Source organism: Triplophysa rosa, linkage group LG16 (assembly GCF_024868665.1).
Source record: "Triplophysa rosa linkage group LG16, Trosa_1v2, whole genome shotgun sequence".
Classification (NCBI taxonomy): domain Eukaryota; kingdom Metazoa; phylum Chordata; class Actinopteri; order Cypriniformes; family Nemacheilidae; genus Triplophysa; species Triplophysa rosa.
In genome coordinates, this window is record NC_079905.1 from 8,011,058 (window position 1) to 8,035,558 (window position 24,501).

Sequence of the window (24,501 nt, forward strand, 5' to 3'; positions counted from 1 at the left end):
GTTACAAAAAGAGGAAACACACTGCTGTTCATTTGTCTGACAATGAATCCGTAAAGAATGATTCCGAATACAGCACTTGAATCTTAACAGTTTGATTTGTGTTGCATTAAACGGATATATAACACCAGAGATGTGTTAAGAAAAAGCAGTCAAGAGCTGGTATAAGGTAAGAGTTATACTTTATATATAGATATATAATACAGCCACACTAATATGTAATATAATAGCACATTTTACTTTATACACTATATTTTTTCTGCATTGAGTTACATTTAAAGAATTATAACTTAAGAAAATCCAAACTCTTTGAAATATCAGGAACATAGTTGAGTAACATCCATTTGAAACAAATCAGCCTTAATGAGCGAAGTGCTCAGACCTTCTAATGTTCATCATGGTGAAAATTGAATCCAACTCGGCTGAACTGAACGCTATTTCACACTTGCTTTATGGGTAGCAGAATTTCTTCAGGTCAATCCTCGCGCTTTCTACAGTCTTTCAATTTTTCGCCTCGCAGCCTTTTCCTGTATCTTCAATCTCAGAAAGCAGCGCTTACGTAGACCGTCTGTATCCCGACAGCGGTTCTGTATTCAGTTCCTGACAGCCAGCATGGAGTTAATCTCCCAGATGAGGTTTCTGAGCTGGTCCATAATCGTCTTCAGCTGTTGGTTCTTCTGTTTAAGTTTCTGTGATAAAAATAACAAAAAAAAACTGTTTTAAGCAGCCGTATCAGTTACATGCAGTGTTGGGGAGTTACTTCTACAAATAGTGATGACTCTGACTTTATTCTTTAGTAATGTTGGTTAGCTCATCTGTTTTCTGGCTTATCGAAAATTCAATCTTTAAAGGAATAGTTCACCTTCAAAATGAAAATTCTGTCATCATTTACTCGCCCTGTGTCATTTCAAACCTGTATGACTTTCTTTCGTCTGCAAAACAAAGAAGATTTTTTGAAAAATGTTGGTAACCAAAAACCACTGGTCCATATCGACTTCTATTGTATAGACACAAAACCAGTGCAAGTCAATGGGGACCAATGGTTTTCTGTTACCAACATTTTTCAAAATATCTTGTATAAGTCATATAGATTTAAGCTATGAAAATGGCATCCAAGTAACGACAGAATTTTCATTTTAAAGGTGAACTATTCCTTCAAGTCAAATCTTTAAATCTTTAGTCTTCATTCAATTTTTTAAATTTAGTTTTTGAGTATATATTTTCTAAATAAAAAACGGTTTGTGTATGTATATAACATTGTATGTGACATTGAATCATGAATCTTGTTTTAGAATAGTAAGGTAAGGGCTTGACTACAGTTGCATTAGAAAGTCGCTGAAAAAATATAAAAAGCACAATGATGTAAAACTACACTTGTTGTTATTTACAATCCTCTGCTACTTATAAAAATGATGGCAGTTTCCTTGCAATCCTCTTATTTTATGACCACGTGTCTGAACCCAACCTGACCAATCGGAAGACCACCTTTAACCCCCACTGCCAATAGTCTTTGACCACTATCAGCATCTCAGCAATGCAATGTTTTCATAAGTGGCGACAGGGGTTGTGACACCGAAATACAATTCTTTGTTCATGTCCAAGAGAAGATAACTAACCAATGTGCCAAATTCAGTGTATAAAGCCAGCAGATGACAACACTATATTGAACTTTCTACCTTTTACCGAATACTGGTAGTAATTCACAAAAAATGTCACAATAATGACTATGACTGAACTACATTAATAGAAGCCTGTAGCCTGGTAGGTTACAAGTATATCATCCACTTGACTACTTTAAAACATCCATTTAATACTGACGCAATTCAACATCTAAAGCATACAGACAAGGTCAAGATGTGTACATGTTTTTCAAACAAACCGAGTGGAAGATGTCTCACATGAGCACCTTTTCTGCTATAAGGTTGTTGGTGTTGTAGTGCCTCGATGTTTAAAAAAAAACGAGACCAGAAACAGCTTGTTAGAGTGACCGGGAAATTGTCATGAGAAACTGACATGAGAACAGGACAGAGAAGCATCTCTGAAGCATTCTACAGGGAAAAAATGCTCTTAAATCATAGTGCCTCATGACAATGCACAAGTCACTTCCAGTGATTGTACAGCAATTGTTTACTTGGCACCTTAAATACAAACCTCTATTTAGATTCTGTTGGACTTGGCCATCTGTATCCCAATATAGCCCCAGTCTACCTATTTCAGATGACTAGTCCTGCTTCCATTGGGACAATGCACCGTGTCACAAAGCATTCATCATCTCCACCTTGTTCTATTGTGGGAATACTGTAGCTTGTGACTTCAGTTTACTACGTTGGCTACACAGCCCCCGAACTCAATCCAAGACATCACCTTTGGGGTGAGGCTTAGCCTGTAAATCGGTAGAGGCCGTGCGACTGTATCGAGTCAACCTGACCCAACCACTAAGGAATTCTTCGAATATGGATTTCATGAATCTTATGATGCATTTTAGGCTGTTCAAGAGGAAACATAATGGTTTGAGCTGAACTACGCACATGAACGTGAAGACTGAGTGATTTAAATAGCCTAATATACATTTAAATGGTTAAAATACATGAAACGCATTGCGGTGGAAGGCAAATCATTTTTCCATTTGCAAAGAGATCATCGTTTAAAAGAATAATAACTGTAATCTCAATTAAGTTGACTCTTGAATTAAGGTGACAGTATTTCAACACATTTACACTGCCATCAATGTACAAATAAATATGCAACATTTACCACCAATAAAACTAGAAAACATCATTTAGTCTTTAACGGTTAAAACAGTTACCAACAGCAGCATTTAAATATATTTTAGTCTGTAAATTGCTTTAAATATTCAATATTATTTTCAAATACATTTTTATATACAGTATCTCTGCTGTCCTTCTGAAACCTCATATTTCGTGATCATTATTATTAGCCACCCTTTATGTTTATCACTGGGTTTTGCACATATTTAACCAATAAAAAGTATTAAAAAGTGCTTTTCAACAGTATTTAATCCTTTAAATAGTACAGTGTTTTTTTTCCGTTTCCCAAAAATGATTACTGGATATTTTGAGAAAAAAAATAATGCAAACATCTATAGGGACAAACTTCAGTGAATCGTTTTTTTCCAACAAAAGCATCCAAGTGAACCAGTTTATAAAAATAAATAAGACTCAATTGTCAAATTGGGTGGATGTTTAGATTTTATTAGTAGTATGAGAAGAAAAACATTAACCATCAAAAGTTTATGCATCAGCTGTAAGGTGTTTATACCAATCTAACTGTACTTCCTGTGCAAACACTATACTTCTCAGTCTTAATAATGTGCTGTATTACAAAACCGTTGAACGATCACATTTCAGCTGTAAACAATTCACTAAGGTAAAAACTGCACTAGATGTCGTGTGGATTCTTTCTGGATTGCTGACCAGACGCAGTAAATCACCTCTGGAACAAACCTTAACAAACCCCTCTTCGCTCAACCTGAAAGTCACACTTTTGATTCTGCCCGCTGGATAGAAACACACAGCTATAGAGAAACCGTGGTGGCAGAATAAGCAGAAAGAGGCGATCCGGCTGAGCTCCTGTCTAGCACCATTAAGACACAATAAAGGTAGAGTATAAGTGAACAAGTCCCAGCTGGCATGGACTGGAAAGACCACTACATTGATCGCTGCTTCTCTTAACAGGCGAGGCTGGGTCAGCGTGGATCATGTTGGTGGCAGGAAGAGTGTCTAAAGCACCCGTGGAACATTTGAACAGGAGTCCTGAGGCTAGCTCAGAGGACCGCAGCTCTCGAGAGCAAAAATCTTAATCGAGATGCTAGCTGTGATGAAATGAGCCTGTGATCCAGCTGCTTTTCAACATTCGACCTCTTTGCTTCTTATTCAAGAGTTTTATTAAATATGCATTACAAATGGGTATACTTGAATTATAACCTTGGTGTTGCTAGAACCTTGCTTTACCAGTTACAGTAACACTCTATAGGCGTATTTTGTACTTATGTCTATAAACAGTTAAATCAGAAGGCAATCAGAACAGAGAAAACTTTGATACGGCCAGTCAGTCCCAGACTCAAACATGGCATCTCATTTTACCTCTCCCTTCATCTGATTCTCTCATCGACTCGTGACAAGATCAAAGATTCTCCATAATGCGTGCAGAGGGAAGAGTTTTCGATCAAATGCAGACTTATTAAAATTCAAGTTCGCTCAAATTCGCTCTTTTTTCTTGACTGACAGCTGGATGACGTTCTAGTATTAGTAAACCAGTTTGCAGAATGAGAGTAGTCAAAACTGTGAGAAACACAAATTAGTCTCTTAGAGGTCTGAGAGGATACAAAAAGATCTAATAAAAGAGAGGTGTTGAGATCCAGGGCTCAAATTCCAGTTTTATCATATTTGTTATATTACACTGAATACAAATGTTGAAAAATAATCAATATATAAAAACACTGTGTATTTACAGTAGATTTAAACAATAAGGGATCACTATGATGCACTTTTTATTTGGCCAGTGTTTTCTAACCAGTTTTCAGATTTCGTTTTACAATGCTTCTTTGTCTTATGACCCGCGAGACAGAATGTTTTATAGTCTCTGGTTTAAACTACCGCAACAAAAAAGAGTTGATCAATTCAATGCTGGTTCACTTTCTATGAATCAATTCAAAACAGTGATTCAAAGATTCATTTGCATCATCACTTGGATAATTTGCATCTACTTTGCAACAATTGCTGTTTGTCAAAAATGGTTCTACGTAACGGGGTCAATGACATATAAGGACCACTTATCATGTGGTATGACTAATAAATATATTACACTTAACTTAAGTTTACTACTAACACTAGTATACAGTACTTACTACAGAAACTTAAAAATATACTTGAATTTTGCTCAAATATACTTACAAAAAATGTAACTGAAGTATACTTATTTTTTGTAGGAAAATCTACAACATTTAAAAAAATGTTTTACCTTTTTTATCTTAGTCACATGACCAAAAACACTGGTCACTGCATTCCACTCACAGTAGGTCAAAACAAATTCCTCTTTCCTTTTTTTTCAGCTGGGGTTAAAACCAACATAAAGCTAAAAGTGGCTTTAATTGTACTAAATTAAAAATAAATATATATTAATTCTGTGGCTGAAATATGAATCTCTGATTATGCTTAAGTGAATGGTATAAAAACATTTTTATCAGTCGTATGCGATTTTCAGGAAAAATAAGTTTGTTAACTATATTTAAAAAGACAACTCTAAATTGATAGAACATAATATAAGATCATTACTTAACCAAACTCAAAGATTTTAAGATAAATCACGGTCGCACCACATGACATGGCCGTTTCATCTACATGAAAAACCACTAAAATCATATAAAGTGAATAAAAAACGTATTCTGCATTTATGTGTACACTGCATTCTTAATGTTTGAATAATTGATATTATTGACAATTGATATTATAATTTCTTTACTTCAAAACTGGCCTGTCAAAAATCCTTATATGCCATTGACCCAAACATAAAAAATGAAACATGGAATATCACCAAAAGAATGAAAAATGCATTGAGATCTACATTTCTTCTCTTTAACCACTAATCCTGTCTGATCAAAGCACGTCACATTTCAAAAGACAGAATTCAGCCACAAAAACTAAGATAAAAATGTCTGCAGAAGAAGCCTTCATTATAAAAGCTGTTTGACCTTGGATGCCACACGGCTAATCCGCCTCGTCTCTCTCGGCTCATTTCAGCGTTTCTGCTTACTCAGATTGAACAGGAATTACTAGTGTAAATGTCTGGGAGTGAAGCAAGGGGATTACACTGATTGAAGAGCGAGGAGGGTTGTACCTCATTCTAATCCAGGTGACATCATACCCTCCCTGACGCAACCCTAGCAGGCTTCTGAGACCTGGTTATCTGAAAGCACCTGCAGAAAAAAACGAGTCTTCTCTTTGAATTGGCCCACACCTCGACTTTTTGGAATAGAGGAAATGATGTGGACGGAGCGTTCTTTTGGCATTGATGCCACTGCAGAACATGCAAAAGCTGAACTCGCTTCATCGGCTGTTTATTTTGATCAAAGCTGAAGCCAGATGGCCCCGCTGTGTGTGTTATATGAGAGGACTGCTGATGGCACGAATGCAGTGAATGTTGAGTGACAGAAGTCTAGAAAAAAATATAACTGCCCAAACAGATTTTTCTAAGCAGAAAAGAAACCAAAGCCTTTGTAGGAGCTTCAAATAGTACAAGACGGATATAACAAATGGTGCGGGACGACTTACGTGTCAATGTTGAACACTTAGGGTTTGAGCAGGCATGCTGCTCTAGCAAGCGCCACAAAAAATCGATATTTCCTATATGTTATTAAAAGTATGAGCGGCAGTAAAGTCCACATGTGAAATGTCAAAAGTATTGAAGGTTGTCTTTATTGATTACCGCTCCGCTCCACAGCATTTTTCAATCTCTTAACCCCAGACCGCTGTCAGCCGGGGCTATTGATTGTGTTGTTTATTGTTACTTTGTTTACAGTGCTTGTATCAAGCCTCCATGACCATTTCCAGCCCACTCTCCCTGCTACTATAAACACCGGCGTACGCATGTAGGCCGCCTCCCTCATTAACATAAACCGAGCTGGTTGCAAATGATTTGCAAATGATCTCCTTCCCTCTCTCATTATTTTTGTTCCACTAGAGCAATTCATAAACAAAAACCTAAACTCAATTAAACACACAATGTTCAGGTTGAAAAGTTCATTGGATCTTCAAAGCGGCGTTTCGATGCAGAGCTAAACAGCGCGCCGCGTGCAAGCTGTGTGGCTGGGGAGGTGGGGGCGGACGGGTTGATGGAGGAAGAAAACGGGAAGAAACAGCTCATCCCGCTGCGATAAGACCGAGATGGCAATGGAGGGAGGAGATCTCCACAGATCAGAGGTGAAGGATGTTGTAGAATGGAGAAGTAGGCGGAGCAGGAGGGACGACGGAACAATGGCACCTACTTTGAGAAACCAAAACCTAATGGCACCTTTCAGGATTCAAGATTTGAAATCTTTATTGTCATCTTTTTTCTCATTTTATGGTACTATGCTCACACATAAAAAGTAGAGTGCAACGTTTCCTTTGATGGTTGTTTGGTTGTGTCGTCTTCCACAGTTAAGAACCTGGGTGTGTTGCTAGATAGCAGTCTGGCGTTGAAAGTCGTATCTCAAATGGGTGTCGTACAGCATTCTTCCATCTTAGAAACATCTCTAAACTGCGGCCAATGCTTTCTGCTTTAGACGCGGAGAAACTTATTCATGCATTTACGACCTCGCGAATAGATTATTGTAATTCATTGTTGGGGGATCTTCTGCGACGCTTCTGAGTAAACTACAACTAGTTCAAAATGCAGCAGCCAGAGTGCTCACACGATCAAAGAAATTCATCATATAAGCCCAATTCTGTTATCACAGCACTGGCTGCCTATTAAGTTCTGAATAGACTTCAAAATCCTCCAAATAACTTATAAAGCACTGAATGGTCAAGCACATCTCTGTGAACTATTGTCAGATTACAATCACATCACGCACACAAAACTCTGGCCTTTTCATAGTTCCAAGAATATCAAAATCTTCTTAATGTGGTCGATCCTTTTCATACTTTGCTCCTAAACTTTGGAATAGCCTCCCCAGCCAGGTTCGGGATTCAGACACACTCAATCAGTTTAAAACGACTAAAAACTCATCTCTTTAATATGGCTTTCACCTAACTAACTGTAAACTCACCGTAAGCAGTTGATGCCGTGATATAGTTAGCTTGTCGGAACCGAACACACACACATCCGTCATAATGTGTCACTTTCTTACACTGTCTGTGAGCGGCCTCTACGCTAATATCAGTTTTTGCATTTCATGTCCCGTACTCGGGTTCCCGAGGACACCAGAGGTCATCAGTCCAAGCTCCGGTTCTTCTACGGATGCTCTTCTTCCCAGTTCAGCCAAACGCTCGTGATGATGGTAAGTCCACCTGATGGCAACTTTAGCCACAACCTAGGATCCCGAGGGCACCAGAAGTCATCAGTCCAAGCTCCGGTTCTGGCCTGATGCTCTTCCCAGTTCAGCCTGACTCTCGGGATGATGGGCAATTCACCTGACAACTATAGCCACAACCTATTTTGGACAGACCTAAATATCTCTTTTTTCTATCTTCACTAGTTCTTTCCTCTTTTCACTAACCAGCCTGGCGAACTATTTCCGATGAATTTCACAGTTTACAGTAATTATTCTCTCTGTAGTTGGAGCAGTGTTATTATAATATGCCAGAGGAGAACTGGCTCTCCCGGTTGAGTCTGGCCTCTCCCAAGGTTTGTTTTCTCCACTCTTATACACATATACAGCTATAGTGGAGTTTTGGTTCCTTGCCACCGTTACTCACTGCGAGACTGCTGATTTAGTTTAATCCATAAATATAAACAACTTGCGTTTAAAAACACACATGCACGTTAACATATTTTAACAAATTTCTTTCTGCACGTTTTGGTATTATTGCAAATTGTTCTGGTATATTGAAATGTTAGGCTCCCAGTCCTGAAAACAATATTTAAAATAATAATATACCTCAATTAAATATACTTCGATTATTATTGCAAATTGTTCTGGTATTTTGTCATTTCAGGCTCCCAGTCCTGATGACAATATTTAAAATAATAATATATCTAAATTAGGGATGCACGATAAATTATCGGCCATATCGGTATCGGCCAATAAATTGTCATTTTTAATGTTATCGGTATCGGCCGATAATAAAATTTGTGCCGATATATTAAAGCCGATAAATCTTAAATAATTTCCTCTGGTTAAACTACTTCATCTGCACGCTTCTCGCAGTTAAAATACAGTACAGTACTGTCTTTCTGTCGTGATCATTCACTTACTGCTATTATCAAAACATTGCTGATGAAGGTACAGTATGTAGATACAGTATTTAGGAATGTGTAAATTATAAGAACAAAAGTGTATTGTTTGAATCAGACTGCTGTCTGAATGCTTTCTGTCTTGAGACCTGTTAGACATGTGGCTATTGAAAACATTTTTTCTGGAAGAACATCTGTAATATGTTTATTAAATATACCAGAAAAGTTTGAAGGTTAAAGAATCGTATAGTGTAAAGTAGGCTTGGTACGTGATTTTCAGGGGAAAAAGGAGAACTAATGGTTACCTTGTTTAGATACGGTATATTGGCCAATATATCGGTTATCGGCCAAAATTTACATATCGGTGCATCCCTAATCTAAATGAAATATACTTCGATTGAATAATTGATAGTTTCTGACAATCCACTGACATCAGTGTACATGGCATAGAGAAAAACTTGCAATAATACCATGTATCTTAATACCGTATATTCTCTTTAATTTTTCCCCTAGTATTATTTTTATTATGTTTGTAAAGCTGCTTTGCAACAATGAAAATTGTGAAAAGTGCTATATAAATTGGAATGAATTGAGTTTTCTTTGGAATATTGCTGAGTGACGAATCATTCACAATAAGACCTACAAAATGTATTGAGACAAGAAACGAAACAAATATTGATTTCATGTTGACTTTTAGGTGTTGATAAAACAACAAAAGTTTTCTTTAGAAGACAGATCTAGTGATTCCTAATCAGGCATGTCTTTGCATCTTTTTTTAGAGCAAAATCTTTCATCTCCACTCAGACTGTCTGGAGCTTATTACATCTGCAATGAGCGCTTCCCAGGCAGCATAAAGGAGAGATGAGCAACAGAAATCTTTCAGGGAAAGTGTAGCTGTAATTCCATTTTAAAGCCCAAACAGAGAGATGTAATTTTAGCCTCTTGGTTCTTATGGGAGTCGGTAGAAACTTTGGATTTGGCTGCGAAGACAAAAAGGGCTTGTTTTAAAACCAAATCACATTCCCTCACGGGTAGCAAGCCAGAAAAAGGACGTATCCAAGAGCGGTGTCAGTTCATATTTGTGTCATGATCTACGGAGGGTGAATCTTTATAATCTGACAACTGATATTGTGAGGAGTGACTGTGACTACACTTTAAAGGTGAAGCATGTCATTTCTGTGCCACTTGCAGAAGCAGAATTAACAGACTTTAAAAAATTTGGTTTAAGTAAATGTTTCAAATCGTTATCTCCCAATATTATATTTGTCAGACAAACATATAACCCAAACCCTTACAAAAAAATGTCAAGTGTGCTATTAGTATACTTAAAATAAAAAAGTATACTTTCAGTCTAATATAATAAACATATTTAAATAATTGTATAAAATATATAAATATTATAAACATATTTAAATATTTTGTTGAAGTATAAAAACTAACACCTAAAAGAAACATAGAATATTTAAAGTGCAAAAAGTATATCAATAAAAAAGTATAAAGTTGATCTAACTTAAAGAATACTTACAAGTATACTGTTCTTGCAGCATACAAAGTACTAAACTAGTAGTTTACTGAGAGTATACTTTAAAGTGTACTTCATAAACTAAAAAATGTGCTACTAGTATTGAACTAGTAAACTAACAGCATACCTGTAAATTCACTTAGTATAGTTGAAGTATAAACAAAAATATATTCGTAATTTTTGTGTACTACGTACCCAAACTTTACTACTGTTACACTTAAAATAGTCTCAGCCTCAAACGTCACGCCCACGGACCGTTGGCTGAACGTCTGATGCATAAGGCACACTTTCTTGGAAGTCGTCATATGATTGGTTGAATTCCGCAGGATTTCTGGGAGACGTGTGTGTCACATTCTTTAACGGTCCACCTGGAAACAACACAAAGCCGCCTGATCGAAGAAGTAAGCTGTTGTGTTTACATCGGTGGCAATAAGAATTCATCACGACCGACTAAACGCTAAATACTAAAAAGTATGCGAGGTTCACGGCATAAACTCATAAACATTGTTGTTGCTGTTAACTTTTGACATTTCCACGCCTCCAAACATGATGCGGCACAAAACGAAGCGTGATTGGTTGCTTTACCTATCAGTCATATGGCCTCTTGGACGGGCTTTGGCCAATGAAAGCAGCCAAAGTTCCATGAGACTACACTTGAAACTATCCGTACGCTTAAAAGTATACTTTTATAACCTAAAAGTAAGCAAATTTAGTCCCTAGTAGTACTGAAATATTACACTTTTATATATTACAAGTTTACTACTAACACTAGTATACTTACTACAGAAAGTTAAAAATATACTTGAATTTTGCTGAACTATAAATGTAACTGAAGTTTACTTATTTTTTGTAGGAAAATCTACAATATTGAAATATTTTTTAAAAAACACTCGTCACTGTGCTCCACTCACAGTAGGTCAAAACAAATTCCTCTTTCCTTTTTTTCAGCTGGGGTTAAAACCAACATTACGCTAAAAGTGGCTTTAATTTCCTGTTGAAATGTTAATACAGCCATCACATGTAAAAAAAAAAAACGAAATTATTTGTATTCGGGTACGAAGTAACAACATGAAAACAAACAGCAATTCCTCAACCCGAAGAGCAATGAACCGCCACAAAACATTTTCTATTTCCAGCGTGACCCTTTTTCGTGCCCTGAGCATGCTGAGCCTTCCTCCCTGACCTGGCGTGCACCAATTAAAACGCCTCTGGCCGGCAAACCTGCTCTAATGGATGACATATGAACTGACTAACCATGTGGAGAATTGAGTGGCTCCCTTGAGCGGGGCCGGCTAACGCGTGTGCGCACGCAGACTACAAACCCGCCTCATTATGGGCTCGTCGTGTTTGTTTAGCGGAGCAGAGCTCCGTCGCGGCCCCTCAGCCCCAGCCCTGCTCCAGAGATAACAGTGCCGCTGCTCACGGTGTCTGCCTTCTGAGAGGCCTATTTGAAATTACAAACATTCTCCTCTCACATTTCTCACTTTCTCATTTGAATAAAGAGGACAGACGGGGTAATTAACAGGGTATTAAAAAAACATTGAAGGGGGGCGAGGGAGGGACAAAGAGCGAGAGAGAGAGTAGAGGGGGGAAAGAAAAGAGTAGTGGAGAATAAATGAGAACAGCCATCTCTCCAAGGCCTTCTTAATGGGCTGTGACAGGAATTTATTAACAGTTAGAGCAGTATTCAATCAAAGCGCTTGCCTGCACAAGTTGACAATGCCTGGACTACAGTGGACCTTTGGATGGCCTCACACATCCGTGGGTCCCTGAGGGACCCGGAGACTTGCATCAGAGCAGTAAGAGACTCGAGTCAAAAAGTCGGGGGTCGACAGGCTCGCAGGAGGCACTGTAAATTGTACTCTGGAGTTGGTTGATGGATATTTCCTAGCCGCATTCGTTTACGTCAATGGCCGTTAGACAATCTGTGCTGTTGTTTTGCACTCCAAATTGCATTGAAATTTACTGGATTCATTTCTGGGACACTAAATTACCCAGTTCATTCCACCTCAGAGATTTGGCTTCAAATGAAACAAGGTAGGCTAATGAAAGCTACAATAAAACTCTCCACAACGCGTACGAGATGTGTGGAGATAGATCAGTCATCATGATGAAGGCCACTCTCTGACGCTATAGATTGCAGGGCTATTATTCAGCCGGGCCCTGACAAACAGCAATTACCCCAATCGACAGATAACGAGAGCAGGGTGATCATTCAGAGACAGGACGTCCCATAAAGCAGCGGGGCATTACCATACTAACGCCATACATCTCTCCACAACTTCACCATGTTGAGGAGCTCCATTCAGTAAATCACGCATGAGCACCACCGGCATGGCGAGCGATGGCACTCAATCAACAGGACAATGGAATAACTCTATTACAATGCGCAATTTATCATACAATGAGATGAGTCAGACTGCCAGCATTATGTTTCAACAAACTGACCTGAGAGCTAATTTTCAATCATCTGAGGCCTCATTACTTTCACCACCACGTCCATTTCTGTCTGTTATGTCTGTTCATTCATGCGTTCATTAATTACAGAGTGATTCTTCAATTAGGGGAACTTTTTTGTCCACAGTATGATTTTTAATAAAAATATCTTAGACAAAATCTGTCATACAAAGGATTTAAAGGGCACATTAGAAGAGCATTAATTTTTCATTGTGTCTGGTAATTTATGTAGACTTTCTACTTTCAATCTACAAAATAAAGCACTTGCACTGTTTACACTCTTAAAAAGGGTGCTTCACGAGGTTATTTGATGCCATAGAAGAACCTTTAACATCTGAAGATTCAGATTATAAAAAAGTAAGAAAGAGATGGTTCTTTAAAGAACCATCTGTGATTTTTAAGAGTGTACCTAATTTGTTTTTTATCATATTACACAAAAGCTAAAACATACACTACCAGGGGTGTTAAAAGTATTTAAAAATTATACTTAAGTGATAGTACAGATACTGAGGCAAAATATCAAGCCAAAAATGTACTTAAGTGAAAGTAAAAAAGTACTACATTAAATTGTACTTAAGTATTAAAAAAGTAAAAGTAACAGCAAGAATGAAACTAATTAATTCATTATAATTCATTACATTTATATAGCGCTTTTCTGGGTACTCAAAGCGCTTTACAGGGAAGGGGGGAATCTCCTCAAGCACCACCAATGTGCAGCATTCACCTGGATGATGCCACGGCAGCCATATTGCACCAGAACGCCCACCACACACCAGCTTATTGGTGGAGACAGAGTTACGAAGCCAATTAGTACATATGGGGATGATTAGGAGGCCATGATGTATAGAGGCGAATAGGCGAATTTGGCCAGGATGCCAGGGTTATACCCCTACTCCTATTCGAAGGACATCTTGGGATTTTAAATGGCCACAGAGAGTCAGGACCTCGGTTTAAAGTCTCATCCGAAGGACGGTGCATTTTTTACTGTATAATGTCCCCGTCACTATATTGGGGCATTAAGATCCACCCCCTGCTGGCCTCACTAACACCTCTTCCAGCAGCAACCAAGTTTTTCTCAGGAGGTCTCACATCCAGGTACTGACCAGGCTCAACCCCGCTTAGCTCCAGTGGGAAACCAGTCTTGGGCTAAAGGGTGATATGGCTGCCGAAACGATTCTTATTCAAGCATTTATTCTCCCAATATTATATACGTATAAGTGACATTTTATCCTGTATGAATCCGTACTAACACAACTAAAGGGAAATAACTCGCTAAGATATGATAGGGTGCATCTCAATCAGCTCCCTTATTCAGTAGTCAGGGCACGGATCAGGGAGTCGGCCATTTTAAGGACTTTCTCATTCACAAACTCCTTCCAGTGCTCTGAAACGTTTATTCCCTAAAAATTCCCACATTGCAACTCAAAAACCAGGGAGCGTCAGTGCCCCCTATGTTACCTTATTGTAAATCATGTGAAAATGTTTGTATTCTCGAATTGCATGATCAAACTTGAAATAAAATGAAATGCAAAAGAACTTTTGAAAAGACAAATTGTTATTTTATTTTATGTATAAACACACGTTGAAAGGCAGGGAACACAATCTACTGAACAGTTCAATTTAATATTAGACCAAATTTATGCACGGATATGTAACAAAATAATTAAAGTGTTTCTCCAGTATTTAAAAAATCAAGTCAGAGAGATGCTGGTTTTGCCTGTTATTGACAAAAACCAGTTGTTAAGCATCGCAACACACTTAAGCAGTCACGTCACAGGAAAATAAGTTAACAGTGTACCAATGTGTAGTGAGCTAGGGTGCTTACTGCGCCCGACTTCATGTACACCATGTACAAACCCGATTCCAAAAAAGTTGGGACACTGTACAAATTGTGAATAAAAAAGGAATGCAATAATTTACGAATCTCATAAACTTATATTTTATTCACAATAGAATATAGATAACATATCAAATGTTGAAAGTGAGACATTTTGAAATGTCATGCTAAATATTGGCTCATTTTGGATTTCATGAGAGCTACACATTCCAAAAAAGTTGGGATAGGTAGCAATAAGAGTCCGGAAAAGTTAAATGTACATATAAGGAACAGCTGGAGGACCAATTTGCAACTTATTAGGTCAATTGGCAACATGATTGAGTATAAAAAGAGCCTCTCAGAGTGGCAGTGTCTCTCAGAAGTCAAGATGGGCAGAGGATCACCAATTCCCCCAATGCTGCGGCGAAAAATAGTGGAGCAATATCAGAAAGGAGTTTCTCAGAGAAAAATTGCAAAGAGTTTGAAGTTATCATCATCTACAGTGCATAATATCATCCAAAGATTCAGAGAATCTGGAACAATCTCTGTGCGTAAGGGTCAAGGCCGGTAAACCATACTGGATGCCCGTGATCTTCGGGCCCTTAGACGGCACTGCATCACATACAGGAATGCTACTGTAATGGAAATCACAACATGGGCTCAGGAATACTTCCAGAAAACATTGTCGGTGAACACAATCCACCTTGCCATTCGCCGTTGCCGGCTAAAACTCTATAGGTCAAAAAAGAAGCCATATCTAAACATGATCCAGAAGCGCAGGCGTTTTCTCTGGGCCAAGGCTCATTTAAAATGGACTGTGGCAAAGTGGAAAACTGGGACGCCATGTCATCCGGACTAAAGAGGACAAGGACAACCCAAGTTGTTATCAGCGCTCAGTTCAGAAGCCTGCATCTCTGATGGTATGGGGTTGCATGAGTGCGTGTGGCATGGGCAGCTTACACATCTGGAAAGGCACCATCAATGCTGAAAGGTATATCCAAGTTCTAGATCAACATATGCTCCCATCCAGACGTCGTCTCTTTCAGGGAAGACCTTGCATTTTCCAACATGACAATGCCAGACCACATACTGCATCAATTACAACATCATGGCTGCGTAGAAGAAGGATCCGGGTACTGAAATGGCCAGCCTGCAGTCCAGATCTTTCACCCATAGAAAACATTTGGCGCATCATAAAGAGGAAGATGCGACAAAGAAGACCTAAGACAGTCGAGCAACTAGAAGCCTGTATTAGACAAGAATGGGACAACATTCCTATTCCTAAACTTGAGCAACTTGTCTCCTCAGTCCCCAGACGTTTGCAGACTGTTATAAAAAGAAGAGGGGATGCCACACAGTGGTAAACATGGCCTTGTCCCAACTTTTTTGAGATGTGTTGATGCCATGAAATTTAAAATCAACTTATTTTTCCCTTAAAATGATACATTCTCTCAGTTTAAACATTTGATATGTCATCTATGTTGTATTCTGAATAAAATATTGAAATTTGAAACTTCCACATCATTGCATTCTGTTTTTATTCACAATTTGTACAGTGTCCCAACTTTTTTGGAATCGGGTTTGTACTGATTCATGACGTCGGGAACAAGGGAGCTGATTGAGACACACCCCTGGCCATCGTGCTGGTGCTCGAACTCGCAGCTGTATCGCATTCCTCCATTTTCTTACAGTGATAGCCTAGATAATATTTGTCAAGGTACTGCCTGTGGTAATTGATGAGGCGTGACATCAATTCCCAACGACCAATTAACATGTTTGGCTCATTACATTGTATATTTAAATGATTCTCATTGGCGGAATAAATGGCACAAACACAACTCATTTGGTTTTTAGTAGCAATGTAAGTAAATGACCTGTAAAAATGTAACGAGTTCTTTTCAAGTGTAAATAAAATCGTAGGGAGTAAAAAGTACTATTTTTTTCTTTAAAAATGTAGTCAAGCAATTATTTAGTTAAAATTGTACTCGAGTAAAGTAAAAATCTCCAAAAATAATACTTAAGTATGGTAATCAAATACAATTACTCAAGTACTTTACACCCCGTACACTACACCCTTAAAAATAAAGGTGCTCCACAATGCCTTAGAAGAACCTTTTTTGACTAAATGGTTTCATAAAGAACCTGTTTTACAAAAGTTTTTTTGTGGTTAAAACGTTTCTGCAGATTATAAAAAGATAAGAAAGAGATGGTTCTTTAAAGCAGGGGTTCCCCCCGGGGGTCGCAAGGGGTCGCAAGATGATTTCCAGAAATATTTGTTTTATTATTAGAAATAGAGTATAACAAAATATAAAAGTATTAGTTAAGATAAAAATAAAACCAGGCAAATAAAAAGCCATCAGCCTTAGGAATTTCCTCACCCTCGACCATGACCCCTGAGGTGATTACGTCACTTTAACGACATTAGCAACCGCATTAGGTACAGCAAGTCCATTTACAGCACCACGAAACAGTCCCATGTGCACACAGATCATTTTTCAGGCTTTAAGTTTAGGATATTCTTATTTGTCGAAATGAAACGTTGATTAATATCGACCAAAGACAAGGCAGGGAGACCGGCGGAGGAGGGCGGAGAAGCGCCGCAGTCAGAGGGGCCATCGCCATCAGGTACAAAAAGAGGCACATCCATCAGCACTAGAATCAGTTTGATGAAATTCTACCAACTGTGGTAATAGTTCATAGTTTATGTATAACAAGTAAAGTAATGAGTTACTATAAAATAATATTATGTTAGACTGTGCTCTTTTGTGTTGTCATTATGCGCATTTTGGTAGAATAGGTGCATGTGCGCATTTGCGCGCAACGTTTGTATACTTTAACCACCTCCGAGGATAGTGGGGGTCTCGAGTCACTGGCACTGTTACTTTGGGGGTCGCGGGCTGAAAAGTTTGGGAACCGCATGCTTTAAAGAACCTTTGACTGAAGGGTTCTTCGTGGAACCAAAATGGTTCTTCTATGGCATCGCTGTGAAGAAACTTTCAAGCACTTTTAGTTTTAAGAGTGTATCACACACATTATTCCAAATTACAATTGAAGTTTGATCAATGCCATATTCACATTTGTATTCCAAGTGATAAACGTCTAAACCGCATGAAACAGAAGTTCATTTCGCAAGAAATCTAATTGAAGGATCACAATCCTATACCCAAAACACTCCCTCTCTAAATCTTGAACATACCAAAGATTCATTCTGCATCAATCCAGCCATCCATCTACAGCAGCTGATCTCTCTATAGATCCCAAACTCTGAGATTCTGTGCACAATGCATATACACAGTCCATCAATCCCTCCATTACTCCTTCAATACACCACAGCCCGTATTCCGGTGTCCCATGACTTTCAGTACAGCTGGCTGCTGCCACACATGCAGATGTTGTAGAGCTGTAACACATCTGCTCGCCACATTCTGATGCAACCTTGACCTCCCTTGAGTTTGACGTACTTTATTCCCCAGCATGGTCTCCTCATCCAGCGTGTTATTTGCAGCTGGCTATTTGGCCGGTGAAAGGCTCCAGGACCCTCGTCGCCTGAGCATTTCCCTGCCGCCTGCCTTTCATGAGCATGCTGCCGTTTTTAATAAGGCCAGCTTGACGGCAAAGAGGATTGTGGAAAGAACGTCACCTCGCCCTATTAGGGTGAGATCGTTTCGATTCTGCTGCGAGTAAGTCAAGAAATCTCTGCTCGAAAGTCATCAGGTCAGTTTTCAAACACGGCGGCTTCATTATAAGAGGGAATGCTGCAGATATCTTTCTACTGTTTTAATGAACACTGTCAACAGATTTAGAATAAGATCTTTGCTCTTGGTTTTTATTTATTTTACTAACCTTATTAACTTCCAGCACTTCTCTTCTCTCTTCACTGGCTGCACGCATCTGACTGACCACACGGTCATCTAGTTTAGAGCTGTCGTCTTCTACGAAAGGAATAAGTTGCTGAAAAAGAAAGACGCATACAAAGAATTCATATCAGATTTGGATGGCTTTAGTCATTTTGCATAACTACAACTTTAAATGCCAGTGGTTTATTGCCATTACAGTGTGTGATCCTTGAAGAGAAAGTTCACCCAAATGGAAATTCTTTCAGTATTTACTAATCCTCTTGTCATTTCAAACCTGCATGACTTTCTTTCTTCTGCAAAACACAAAGGAAGATATTTTAAAGAACACTGGTAACCAAACAACACTGGCACTCATTGACTTCCATTTTATGGGCACAAAACCACTGAGACATTTTTCAAAATATCTTATTTTGTGTTCCACAGATGAACAAGGTCCATACAGGCTTTGAACAGCATGAGGGTGAATAAATTATGACAACTTTTATGTTTGGGTGAACTATCCCTTTAAGGACCTGCAAGCAAAATGAGCTTCGCTGACATTTAATTGTGTGGGTGGAGTCTATAATCCATTTGCTAAGTCTGGTGGAGGTTGGAAAAAGTTGCAGTACCTGCTTTGCTATTGTTATTTTAGCTCACAATTTTTTCATCCAAAAGACTTTAATATAATAGTATGCAATAAATAGTATTGCCTGGACAGCCCTCCACATAAAAACGAAGATTGAAGTGTCTTCCTCAAAGGCACAATGATGATACAGGATCACTGCAATTCTCCAGGTCATGAATTCTCCCCCTTCTGGGGTTTAAACCTCCAAGCTTTATACTACTAGCTACCACAACCCACAGGGCAATTCTGCACTAGTTCAAGTTCATATATTTTTAATGGAGTTCAGCTGTAGCTAAAGAAGGCACCTTGCAAACCCCACCAATATAAAACAAGCAGACTGTAGAGTATACATTTGATTATTTGCTTGCTACAAGCAACCTGGTTTCTTCGTGCAATGTCTTTAATAGACATAACAAAATGCATACTGTGGTGAACAAAGAAAACATGAATTTTTATAGGTAGATGATCACTTTAAGGTTAAGCTGTGACATTATCCAATCACAAAACTAACCATCAATGATAAAACCTTCAATGGTTTGAGCTTTGTGCAAATGCTGACTGTAGTGCCCGCGTTGTTCAATAGTCTCTCAACTATAAAAGAGCTTAAGAGATGAGATTGTAAGGTTTTAACAAGCTGGTGAAGCTACAGTAAATGGAACGATGCATAATTCAGAAGGCTTTTATAGATAGCTTTTACAGAGAAATCCAAAACACCCAACCGTAGGTTTAAGGTCTTACAATACAACTGCCATCTCTGCTATTCTGTCTTAAAAAAACCTTCAAATCACTCATTTGGCACTGCTCTTTTAGTTTTAAATAGTTTGAGGCCGTCAACAGCCTTTGACAGAATCTGTGTAAAGGCAGACAAGCAGAATCTTTAAAAGAATCTCATCAAACTTTGCTATTAATTTTTGCGTTCAAGGCAATGCCTCGAAAATTTCCACTCACATATGCTGTCTGAGATCCTTCAAGTGCTTCATTCTTTCGTGAGATTCTATCATTCTTTGACCTTGCAAGACAGACAGTGGCTTGCCTGGCACCAGATCATGGTCTCCTTGGTTTAACATCACAGTGACACCTGCTGGTGTTTTGCAGGAGGAATCAGTGAAGGTGGTGAAGAAAAACACCCGAGTTTCTCTACTTGAAGGTGAAAGTCATCTCTATTTTCTATGACATTTGACATAACAACTTTAAAAATGACTTTCTTATACTGTAAACAACTGCATTAAAAGGATACTTCACCCAAAAATTTAAAGTCTGTAAAACCCAAAGTTTAATCACCTTCGAGTTGTTCCAAATCTGTATAAATTATTTTGTTCTGATGAACACAGAGAAAGATATTAGGAAGAATGTTTGTAACCAAACAGATCTTGCCCCCCATTGACTCTCATAGTAGGAAAAATATTTTTCATTTTGAAGAATGTAGGACAGCAAACAGTTCTGGTGCACTTTTGACTACCAGTGTACTTTTTCCTACTATGGTAGTCAATGGGGGGCAAAATCTGTCTGGTTATAAGCATTCTTCCAAATATCTTTCTCTGAGTTCATCAGAACAAAGAAATGTATACAGGTTTGGAACAACTCGAAGGTGAGTAAATGATGACAGAATTTTCGCTTTTGGGTAAAATGATATTGTTGTTATCTTTAAAAAATTGTAAGCTGATTTATGTTATATTCTTGCATTCCATAAATATGCAAGATGATGTTTCTATACATTAACTGTCAATATATAAAATAATTTAATGTATATTTGAAAATATATAGAATATATTGTTAATATATTACATTATATTAAATAATAGAGAACTTTAGATTTTCATTTATAAAAAATGTATTATTTAATATAGCATTATATTTTCCAGAATATTCCCATATATTTTTGTGTCACTGACTAATAGCGAATTATATAATCATTAAGCAAGAGGTAAATGACACATTACCAGTAATTTCAATTTCATAAATCTCATCATTCAACAAGATTACGATCTGAGCAGATCTTTCACTCTTAAACACATACAGCACTGGAAAGGAAAGCAATGAACAGCTTTAAATGATGTATAATTTCAGCAGGCAACAGAAAAAGAACGCCAGTCATTCTGAATTCAGCATAATCACTCATATTTTGTGGGTCTGCGGTTTCCAAAAAACAGACCTTACAGGCTTACGGCTGTCACATGCCAACTGAGAAGCAAAAAAAGGAAAATTTGATCATACGAAATGCAAGGGAAAGAATAAAAACCCTGGCAGATTTGTCAAGGAAGCGATTGCAGAAAACCACAAGCACAGCGGAGAGAGAGAGGAAAGACACAAGCTGGAGCGGGAAGATTGAATTAATTAGCTTTACGCTCTTTAGGACTGACGAATTCCAAAAGAAAACAGCGACACAATACCATCTTTGAGCCAAACTCACATCGAGTTTCCAAAGAAGTAACCACCTGTTGGCAGTAAGTGTAGTATAAGAGGGCCGGTTAGTTAATATAACACAAACAACACATTACTCAAGGCCCAGGCACTGAAAGATGGATGCGGTTTGCCAGCTGACTGAAATAAATGATTCTGCGCAGTTCACTGGAGTTGATTACTTCGAGGGAACTGAAGTGGATGGAAAAAGTGAGGTGGTAAATGAAATGACATGGCTATTTCGCTTTCCTCATACAGGAAATTCCACTGTTGGGAGTCGGTGATTGCTTGCTTTGGAAAATGCTGACACGAGGGAATTTGCCAGCTGTTCATTACCAAGCGCTGCAGATAATTAGCCAGGTGATGTGGTAATGCCACTGACTCCATTACAGCACTTCCTGTTTAGAGAGAAGGAGTTACGGGAGCGCGAGGAACACCTGAAATCTAAACAGGAGAGGCTGTGCCAAAATAAATACCCTACGAGCACAGGGGCTTTTTCTGCTAATGAGAAGGAAGAACCTGAATTTTCAACTCTCAAGGCTGTTGTTCATACCCTCCGGTTGACGTTACAGCAGATCTAATGACTTTTTCCACCGCTGTCTTCAATAAACGAGAAAAGCTTGCACGAATGACTGGTTTGAACGACTCAACAGACCAATTGTACGCTCGATCCAATTCTAAGGGGGGAGTTCGCTGAGAATGAACTGCGGTAACTAATAGAGTTGTTTATTTGAACACATAGTCTGCGTTTTTGAGACCCGATTCAATAACGGAATATGCAAATACGACCAAAAAATAGTGCGGAACGCAAATTGCTTTTTAGGATGAAGACGCATTCAAAAACAAGCCTCACGCTAATAGAAAGAAATGCGATAAAGAGAATAACCATGAATTACTGTACATACACATTGGCGCTGCGCTTAACCAGTAGCATGTTGGATTGGTCGAGGAAGGAGAATAAAATCACGGTTCTCATACACATTTAGGTCATTAAATCACATATAGTCTGCCTAAGTCATATTTGAGATACAGTCTTCCCATCACAGCTCCCATTTAAACATTTTCTTCCAGATGTTCTGTGGCCTGCTAACCCTCAGAAGCCACAGCAACACTTAAGAAGATATGAAAAACACAAGTTCTTGAAAAGCTTTTTCTTTACAAATCCAGACATGACGTCAATAAAAGCTTTTTGGGTGACCGACTTGGAACGAATCACTAGATCACTTCAACGCTTCTGTGAGTCCAAGACCAATGTAATTCAAGGATGTTTCCTTTACTACTTGAAAGGAATTATAAAGATGCTTTGGAGCTAGATTTCACAATGTGCACCAATTAAAAGTTTGTAGGCAAATGCATGATGTGAATGTTGGGTATTCCCTGATGTACGAGATCAAATGAACCCACTTCTGTCTACACAAGCTGTGCTTAAAAAAAATACACTCACATAAGAAGAGCTGAAAAATTGACTACACACTGAATATTTCTGCTAGACTTGAAAACTTCAGACAATAAGAAAAAGATAATCAAGAGTACAAGTAACTCCAAAATGAATAATATGTCATAACTTACTCTCATTTAAACTTGCGTGACCTTCTTCTGTGTGTGTGTTTTTTATGAACCATCCTTTTAAAAAGAAACTCAACGCTTTTTTAAGAATCCTGGATGACTTAAAGAGAAAGAGAGAGAGATAGGCACTCACCTCAGGTGGTATAATGTCAATACCAGCACAATTCTCATTGCATTTGTCATAAACAAGACGTAGCTTCCGGAAAAGTACAGAGAGCATCCGCAAGTGTTCCTGCAGTTTTCCTAACCGGTCCTGATGAGTGTTGGGATGATAGGTCACTCCATTCGGGAGCTGAGTGAGAAGACGAAGACAAAGACAGTTGATCAAAGCAGACAGATATAGACATGTCAGGAAAAATCTCAAGATCTTAAGATACGGAAGGAACTTACTTGCATGTTCCTCAGCAACTGAAAGATCTCCATAGTTCTTAGGACGATGTCCTGTACCGTCTCTTGCCCGATCCGGCATAGTGAAGCTGTGTTCACATCCCGTGCAGCCTGAGCCTGTTGCCCGGGAAACGAGGCCAAATGAGGTGTTGTCATGGGGACAATGAAAAGCAGAAACTGTTGGCTGGGTGGCAATTCAGCAGGACTTTGGGGCAGGCCTGTTAACAATATATATATATATCATTGCAAGTAAGTATATGAGAAAATATTGTGTTAAATGAACCACGCATGCATCACACCTTTTGACATTATCGAAATAAAACCCAACACGATACATATAAACAAAATATGATTAACGCAAGTAAAAACGTACAACATTAGACGTGCATTACACGTAGTGGAAGAATATTTCGCTTTACATTGGGGTATTGCCATCAAAGCTATCAAAGCGTAAATATAAACCCTTAGGAATTAACAGGTATGTGACATAAACACATACGTCATTTCTTAATATAAAATTCAAATCGTCAAACCGTTATACCACAAGAGATGTTTAAATACCTTTTGTACTTTGTTAGTCTTGTTGACAAGACGTCATTTTTCCGGGCTGTGAGCTCATCTGAGGATATCATCGCGAGAGTTTAGAGTCCTTCGCCACTACGCTGCACGGACCGAATGGCGTATGACATCAAACTACCGCGAGAGCTATGCGTTCGAATAACTCTCGCGGTATTTTGAAGTCATACGCGGATCTGTCTGCGCAGCGCCGCAAGAAGTCGAAAGATCACTCTTATTTTCTTTCATTGATTGCTATTTTATTTTGTTCTATTTAAAACGGATTTAAGTGTCCTATTTAATCACACTTTAATTTTTTTTAACGCAAACATGCGCTTGGAAAGGCGAGTACTCTTGTAGTTGTGGGTATACCGCGCCATCTAGTGTACACTCTATTTTGCCCTGTTTGTTACAGGAATGGTGTGTCAATAAACCTTATATTGCA

General features: G+C 38.4%; 1 protein-coding gene across 1 annotated transcript; it reads right to left on the reverse strand.

Moving 5' to 3' along the window:
- Positions 1–189: 189 nt before the first annotated feature.
- Positions 190–24,157, reverse strand: med30 (mediator complex subunit 30). The gene is made up of 5 exons (XM_057353961.1): positions 24,063–24,157; positions 23,505–23,719; positions 23,248–23,406; positions 18,531–18,638; positions 190–686 (listed from the first exon to the last, which is right to left on the reverse strand). Exons 2-5 carry the CDS (start codon positions 23,655–23,657, stop codon positions 591–593), a joined length of 516 nt encoding a protein of 171 aa, XP_057209944.1. The 5' UTR covers positions 23,658–23,719; positions 24,063–24,157; the 3' UTR covers positions 190–590.
- Positions 24,158–24,501: the final 344 nt, after the last annotated feature.

Coding starts and splice junctions, on each gene's coding strand:
- med30 (XM_057353961.1), bottom strand. CDS start 23,657: ATGACAACACCTCATTTGGCCTCGTTTCCCGGGCAACAGGCTCAGGCT. Junction 23,407..23,504: donor AGTTGCTGAGGAACATGCAA/GTAAGTTCCTTC, acceptor CTTCTCACTCAG/CTCCCGAATGGAGTGACCTA. Junction 687..18,530: donor AAGTGCTGGAAGTTAATAAG/GTTAGTAAAATA, acceptor TTTTTATCACAG/AAACTTAAACAGAAGAACCA.